Source organism: Limulus polyphemus, unplaced genomic scaffold (genome assembly GCF_000517525.1).
Source record: "Limulus polyphemus unplaced genomic scaffold, Limulus_polyphemus-2.1.2 Scaffold1183, whole genome shotgun sequence".
NCBI classification, from domain to species: Eukaryota; Metazoa; Arthropoda; class Merostomata; order Xiphosura; family Limulidae; genus Limulus; species Limulus polyphemus.
In genome coordinates this window covers 221,132-229,246 of record NW_013666793.1, presented here as the reverse complement: position 1 = coordinate 229,246, position 8,115 = coordinate 221,132, and the positions used below count along the sequence as shown (strand labels likewise).

The following is an 8,115-nucleotide window of genomic DNA, read 5'->3' as shown; positions in this document are numbered from 1 at the left end:
CGTTGTTCCAGGAAGATAGGGCACCATGCCACACTGCTAGAAACACTCATAAGTGGCAGGAAGAAAATGGTATACAGAAGTTGCCCTGGCCGAGCCAATCTCCTGACATGAACCCCATCGAAAACCTCTGGGCCATACTCAACCGGCAAGTCAAGAAACAACCAAAAAAACCAACTTCGAAGAGCGATCTACTCCAAGTTTTGAAGCAAGAGTGGGCGAAAATACCACAATCTAAAATTGACGAAATGATTCTCACGATGCCCCAAATGATCAACGAACTCCACGAAGCAAGCGAATAGAAGATCTACTAGATATTAATTAAATTATAAATATATCAATCCATGTGAATATGACTTGTGACCACACTGTGTATAAATAACATATAGCATGTTCTTAATGGTTAAATCACAAATTTATTGCAAAACATATTCAGAATTAACAAGTAGCTTTAATTCTGTCTTTTTATACTCTGAACCAGTAACCAGCAATGAGAAAAAAAAATTAAAAATACTAAAAATTAATGAGGGTGTCAACTTACATTTATTTTCAATGAACTGATGAAGCAAGCAGGACTTCCCAGTACCTGCACTTCCAATTACTAAGAACTTGAAGAGGAAATCTGAAAAACAAACTATGTTTCACAAATTCTGATTAAACAACAATAAATCATAATATCACATCAGCAGAGAATACAGGCAATTTTGCTTTTATAATTTTTCAAATGGTAAATCCTATTTATGTGACAATCAGAATAACTAAAGATTGGCCATTAGTCAAATGACCAAGTAGTCAATTATGATTTTCTATAATCAGTTGTAATTGATCACAATATTATTCTTCAGGGATATATTGTTTTTATATCTTTATTTCTCTACTTCATCACAAGAAAACTGGATGTTTATGTAGTAAGTCAAACACAATTAAGACAGATATTCCCATTGGTTAACAGAGAAGCTGAGTTTTTGTGAGTTAAGTAAAAGGCTGAAACAATGCTTGGAATTTCTTTTGTCTGAAATGAAATGTTATCACTTGAAAATCACTGTAGAAAATAAAAGCTGAGGATTTTAATAAAATATCTATACAAAAAGTTTAAGCTATGAATTTTCTATGATATGAATTTATTGTTGACAGTAAAATATATATATAGAAAATAATTCCAAAGAAACACAACTGATTTCTAACGTTTTTATTTCAACTTATTGAAAAATAAAGAAAATGTCATTAACCAATTATAATCAATAATTAATCAACTCTGATCAACCAATCTGTAGAACTGGATAATTAGTGGAATTTGTTAATAGCTAATAAACTATTTTCTGAGGTTTGAAATAATCAAAAACAATAATAATCAAAACACTAAAACAATTAGTTGATTAGTTTTGTGACATTAGTCAATTTAATCATTATTTGATTTTTGTACATGACACTAATCAATGCGAGTTAACTTCTCAGCTCTACCAATCATTGATCTTAATATTGCAAACAATTCCTAATGCTAACAAGTCCCATTAGAATAACATAAAAGTTTAGCCAACCATATTTGTAGTAAAACAAGTTCATGACTGACACTGCTAGAGGCTTGACTTTCTATTTGATGATCAGTACATAAAGAAACTGTATATTCTAGACATCTTGTAGTTCTTGCATGCAATTCTGACAACATAATGGGGGTAAATAATCTATCTTTGTAAGTGTATAAATGGATAAGTAACATGTTTTATTTTTCACATTTTTTATATGTTAACATGTTTTATTTTTCAAATTTTTTTATATGTTATCCTAAATTAGATAAAGAAGGGTCTCTTAGTTTATCTGGAATGCATAGCAACATCTATGAATAAACTACAACATTGTTCCTATAAGCAACTTGTTTCAGTTATGTATGTACTTGATTCAGTTTTGAAATATTACCAAAGGATGGCTATAAAAAAATTACTCTATTTGACTTCATTCATAATTATTGAACAACTTTTTAATCTTCTCTTTTGTTGAATAGACATAAAAATTTCAAAAACTACTTTTAGGAAACACTAAAATTTTGTTGTTGTTTTGTTCTGGAGAGGAAAGTGAAGAGTATCTTTATATGACAAATAGCCACCTGATTTATTCTCAACCTTAAAAACAATTTCATTAATATTTCTCTTTATCTAGAAAATTTTCATGTTAAGCCAGAAGCTATTTCCATAATATTTGAGTTTGTTTTTCAATTTACATTATCCCAGTACTGAATAATGTAAGAAAAAAAGATTGCCATAGAAAGCCACTTAAAATGGTCGATCCTCCATCTTCAAAAAGAAAGAGCATTAAACCAAACCTACTGTAGCCTTTCAAACATGTCTATCTATATAACAAATGTTTTTCATCTAAAAGCATTTTCATTAACAGAAAAAACAAGTAACATGGCACTGATCTACAAGCTTGCAGTATACCATTAACAAAGAAATGACTCTGGCTAATAACAAATCAGCATCTGGATTTGCAAAAGCTTAAACATGTACCAAATATTTAATTTTAAATTTCTAAGTTTTTCTCTAATTAAGTCACCCACAGGTAAATTATCCAAGCCGTAACAATTTCAAGCATCTGAAACATCTAGAACACAGAAGGTGTTTTAATATAATTAAGAGATGTGGATAAATGGCTCATGGTAGGTTTGTTGGACTGTAAGGATAAGGTTTGGAATGAAACCCTAAATATTAAAGGAAATAAGTATAAGCTATATAAATTTAAATCCAGTCTTGTTACTAAGCAAACTTTTTCCTTGCTTATATTAAACTTGTGGAATGGTTTTCCAGATGATTTTGTGTGTGTGCTGGTAGTTTGAACTTTTAAGTTTTGTTGAATAATTTTATCAATGTGATTTTAGGTTGGCTTGGTTTATTTGCTGGACAACCTCAATGTGCCAGATAGCTTTGTCATCCAATCTTCTTTTTAAGTTCTGTACTATCAAATTATATGAACAAGTCTAAATTTTATGGCCTTTCTTTTAAGATATACTTTCAAAAGCCAGCTTCTATTTTAATAGTCTGTCTCTGCACTTCCTTCAGCTTGTTATCTTTCATATAGTAAGTCCAAAGCTGCATCCATCCATATGTAAATTTATAAAACTATTTCTCTCATCAATTCAAAGTTTCTAAAAGGAGAACCCAGTACTCAATAAGATCTTTTCATGGAAACTAAATTCATGGCAGAAGGCTTCACAATTTTAACTTTATCAACCATCGCTCTTAAATCCTTCTACTTTTCGTTAATACCAACATTCACAACATTTTTTATCCTAAGAACCCTTAAGTATAATAATTCTTCTCTTCACCCCAAACCCCTCAAACCTGAATAAAGGTTTTCACCCTATGTTGAAAAATTACAACAATGCAGATTTATTCATTTGAAGAAAAAATATATATACAAGGTTGCTCATAATGTTATTCTCAACTTAATAACTTCAGGAAGAAGGTTGGACTTGTGTTATAAAAGGTCTTCCACTATTTTTCCTTTGTTTATGTTACTTTTTTCCTTCCAGAAATGCAAACATATGAAAGTATACAGCCCAATAATCTATCCATTTTTCATATCTAATATCAGGAACCTTAAAATTTTAGTCCTCCCAGAAGATTGGTTCATTTCAAGGTTGTTATAAGATATCCACTGCCCCATCAGGTTGGAAACTACTGAACTACTCATTTACAAATATTCAGTCCCTAGAATCCCATGTGCATTAGTTTACACTTCTCAGCACTGAAATTTTCTATCTTCCAAGATGTTAACTGTTGGTCTTTTTGAATAACAGAGAAACTACCAACAGTGTCAGCCTTTCACAGATTTCTGTCATTAATAAGAATGTTGTCCTAGTCTTTGTTTGGGAAACTGACTCTGTCACACTTTTCATATACTTCTAATTTCATACAATAGGTATGTGATTCAAAAATTCCATTTAGCAAACTTGCAGATTGAAGTTAATTTCACACAATTAAATAGTAATATTAAAAATATTGTCTGGTGCCTATTAAGATGTAGCCAAGATTACATCAGCCTCAAATATATCTTGAACAACAACAACAAAAAATTAATCAAATGTAATTCTATAATATTTATCAATGGGTGCCTTCATTGGAATAATCAATCAGGTTCACTGATTTATAGATGCTTAGGTTAAGCTTACATACATTAGATTCTGTGTCTCAGATTTTCAAAATGCCTATCATCTACAATGACATGATATACATATACACGGAGACCTTTTGAAAAATAAAAATTCAAATCTCCACCTTTACTCTCCGAGCAATCATTGATTTTTGAAGTTACTCTTGTAATGTGTTAACATCTACTACTGCCAACGGCAACTCATTCTATATAACGATCAAACTGTTGAAAAAGTAACAAGGTTTTAATTGGGGCAAAGCTTTTGAATTGTGTCCTCTTACCTGTTGCCTTTGGAACATAATACAAAGAAATCAGGGGCTTTTATACTATTGATCTTCCATATAATTTTTATAAACTTCAATATCATCACCTCTTACCATACTCTTTATAAGACTGGAATAATGTTATGGAATATGCACTTTATATTGTTCTATATAAAGAGAAATCTCATTATAAAGCCATTAAATGTAACTCAGTCCATATAGTAACTACCTTTTTATAAAAATAAAACTCTTACCTGTATTCTAGCCCAAGTCTTTTATAAATATTAAAACATCTGTCCTCTTGTCTTAACCACAATGCACCTTAGAAAATGTTAACCTTTTCTCTTTTTAACAGAAAATAACTCCTCTATACCCAGAACCATCCTATTACTACTAGAAGTAATAATATCCTACCTAGAAGCCCTTTCCAGTAAGATAATATTACAACTGAAAAATAACTAGTGCTTTATATAAAATAATTACCTCTTTCGATTTATAATCAATACATCTACAAGTTATAAATATATCCTGAAATTCCTTTTTTTTTAGCTTCACCTCTTTTGATATATAATCAATATGTCTATAAGTTATAAATATATCCTGAAATTCCTTTTTAGCTTTACTATTTAAAAGAGACACTGGGCATAAAGACCCAAAACATGAAAACCTTGTGATTAAAATGTTCCATTCCACAACTGTATTTAATGGGAAAGAAAAATCACAATTCCTGTTGATTTTCCAATGTAACATAACACAAAAATTCAAAGTAAACTATTTTACTTGCAATTTATATTATTCAACTTTAGTCTTTAAATAACTAATTTTTAAGTATTTTAACTTGACATTATGAATTAATTAATTTGTAATGCACTGTTAGTGTTACGACGTAGAATACCACTATTTCAGCACTAAGTTCACAAGTACCACTCATTTTAAATGTAATTATTTAATTTTAACTAAAGAACTGGGTTTGACAGCTCTGGACTTCTCTGTTATCAAGTCAAACTTAAAGATAAGAAGGTTGGGTGCTATATACATTCAACATCAGGCATTCAACTTTCAAGGTTTAACAAGTAACGTTTGTTACTAACTAATTTTTATTTATTATTAATTATCCAGGCCTATACAAGTAGAAAGCGTATACACTAGTGTATCAATAATATTAATAATTAATATAATCTTTAAAACTAATAGTAATAGCCTAATTAAGCTTCTTCCGTTTCCTATTTTATCATTTCATTGTTTGTTTCGAAATTATCATTGTCGTATTTTTTCAGTTCTCACCGTATGATTCCGACATTGATCGAATAATGAGCAATGGCAAGTAGAACAATATCGCTATAACAGTTTTACAAAGAGATGTTATTAAACTTCTACGCAAAACTTTCACCTCAAAGTCAAAGTACAGTTTAAATAATTTATACAAACTTCAATAATTCGATAAAACTCATCTGTGAAAATGACGTAAATCTTGTGTCCTCCTAGCGGAAATATTTTCCAAATATTTGGAAATTCTTAAGAAACCTGTGTCGTTTATTTATGCTTCGCTTTTTGAATTTTAAACCATTATAAATATCTAATAAGGCTGGTAAAATAGATCTAAGTGTGAAATGTTCAAGGAACATTAAGAAACTTTTATTAGATCTATGATATTAGCTTAGAAGACATATATTCATTCTAAAATATTGTGGTTTAATCAAAAGACCATTCCTAAAATGAATTGTAAAATCTGAGATATTAATTATTAATATAATTAAACGCCACGCTTACAGAAATCTAAAGTTTACTGGTACAGTGAAGGATGCTGATGTTTATCGATAAAGAAGTTAAAATGTTTTTGTCACAACAAAAGGTAAAATGAAAATATCTACCTTAGAACACAAATTTTGTTTGAGGATTTTTTCCCATCTTATAACTCACTTCAACAGTACAAAGAAATCATGATTTGTTTGTTTGTTGTTAAACACAAAGCTACACAATGGGTTATTTGTGATGTGTCTACCGAAATTCATGGATAATATTAGTCGTTCATAAATTTGTTAAAAATGTGAACCTTATTGTTGAGGAGGGGATGCTACTACTTTCTGGAACTCTAGGCTTCTTAGCAAGTTTAGTTTCCACTGACATGCTCTTCTCTGGAGTTACTCATTTGGCCATTCCTCTCACCAACATACTTCCAAAGACAATCAAGACAATTTGGCTTGGATAAACTATCTTTCTGGATTCTGCAAATCACATCATTAATTAATCGCAGTACAGCATATTGCCACTCCCAGCGCCTGCTTAACTTCAGAGTTCCTCTCTTTTTTGCGGAGGGGGGTTATACAGCCATACCATGTCACCTTGACAAAGTCCATTCTCACCAGCATTGTCATCATAACAACTTTTCAATTTATAATTAACTTATCTAATTAAATCTTTCTCAGGTAACCTGATGTATATCTCTCTACATATCAATCCTATGTAAAACTCTTATGAATAATTGTCCTCTGGACGGCAGTGCAAAAAGTCCATTGGCACTTTTGTTTCTTTCTGAACATCAGGAATGATGGAGTGTTGCCGGTAGTTTCATGTACTGCTGTGTGATAATTCGTCAGTAGCAGTGGAAGATTATGATCACATTTTTACCGATGTTCATCCACACATATGGCTAATTGATCAGCGTGTAGTTGTACCTCTCCACCATGATATCCAAGGATCCAACAGATTTTTTGCAAACAATTCTGGTTCAAAGCTCCGTCCCTGATCTGAGTGAAGCTCCAAAGGCACACCAAATCTTGAGATGAATCTTTTCACGAGTTTCTTTTTAGAAGTTTCTTCTCCCTGGTTAGGCACAGCATATACTTCTAGCCATTTGATGAAATACTCCACCACAACCATAATGTATTTAATCCCACTGGGCATGGCAGGGGTGGTGATTAAGACACTCGACTTGCAATCCGAGGGATGTAGGATCAAATCTTCCATCCCTGAACATGTTTACCCTTTCAGCCATGAGAGTGTTATAATTGATGGTCAGTCACACTATTCATTGGTAAATAGTAGCCCAAGAGTTGGTTGTGGGTGGTGTTGACTAACTGCCTTCCCGCTAGTCTATCACTTGAAAATTAGGGAATGGCTAACAAAGATAGCGCGAAATTAAAAAAACAAATAAATAATTCCGTTCTTATTCTGTGGCAGAGTACCAAGGATATCAACAGCAACTTTTTCGAGTGGTGTTCTAATACAATATTGTTGTAGCTGCTCATGCTCTTTCTTTGTTGAACCTTTGTGCTCACAGCAAAATTCATATGTTTTCCACCGTTATCATTACATCCAATTGCCCACCAACTGGAAGACTGTAGATACGATGGAGTGCTTCAGAATGTAATAGAAAATGGGGAAGTATCAGCGGTAATCGTTGTTTCTATCTACTGGTATATTCCCATTTCTGAGATAATAACCTTTCCTGTTTGTCATGAGGGTCTTTCTTTATTATTCTTAAACCACTAAATAATTTGTTTCAGACTCGTAACCTTTGCCCAAGCATCTTCAGTTGTATGTTGTACTGTGTCAGTTTTGCATCATCACTGGTTGATGCCATAGGTTGGTCGTCTTTTCTATTCTGTTCTCCCACCTTCTCACAGTGTTTACAGTCTTCATTAACACGATCTTCCGTTGTTCTGTCCAGGGCAATGCACAGTGTTAAAGTATATTCTTGGAGTTTTTGAAG

The 8,115-nt window shown here is 31.8% G+C and overlaps 1 protein-coding gene across 2 annotated transcripts in view; it reads right to left on the bottom strand.

The window, feature by feature from the left end:
• The window catches only part of LOC106462498 (ras-related protein Rab-4B), a 20,443-nt gene extending 14,570 nt beyond the window's left edge, over positions 1 to 5,873 (bottom strand). Inside the window, exons 1-2 of one of the 2 annotated variants that reach the window (XM_013922430.2) lie at positions 5,688 to 5,873; positions 539 to 619 (exon numbers count right to left, since the gene is read on the bottom strand). In XM_013922430.2, the coding sequence (XP_013777884.1) occupies positions 539 to 619; positions 5,688 to 5,703 (97 nt within the window). In that variant the 5' untranslated portion in view covers positions 5,704 to 5,873. Of the gene's footprint in view, positions 1 to 538; positions 632 to 5,687 lie in introns of both variants that reach the window. The other variant, XM_022389776.1, reaches the window with a different exon arrangement.
• Between the last annotated feature and the right edge of the window lie 2,242 nt (positions 5,874 to 8,115).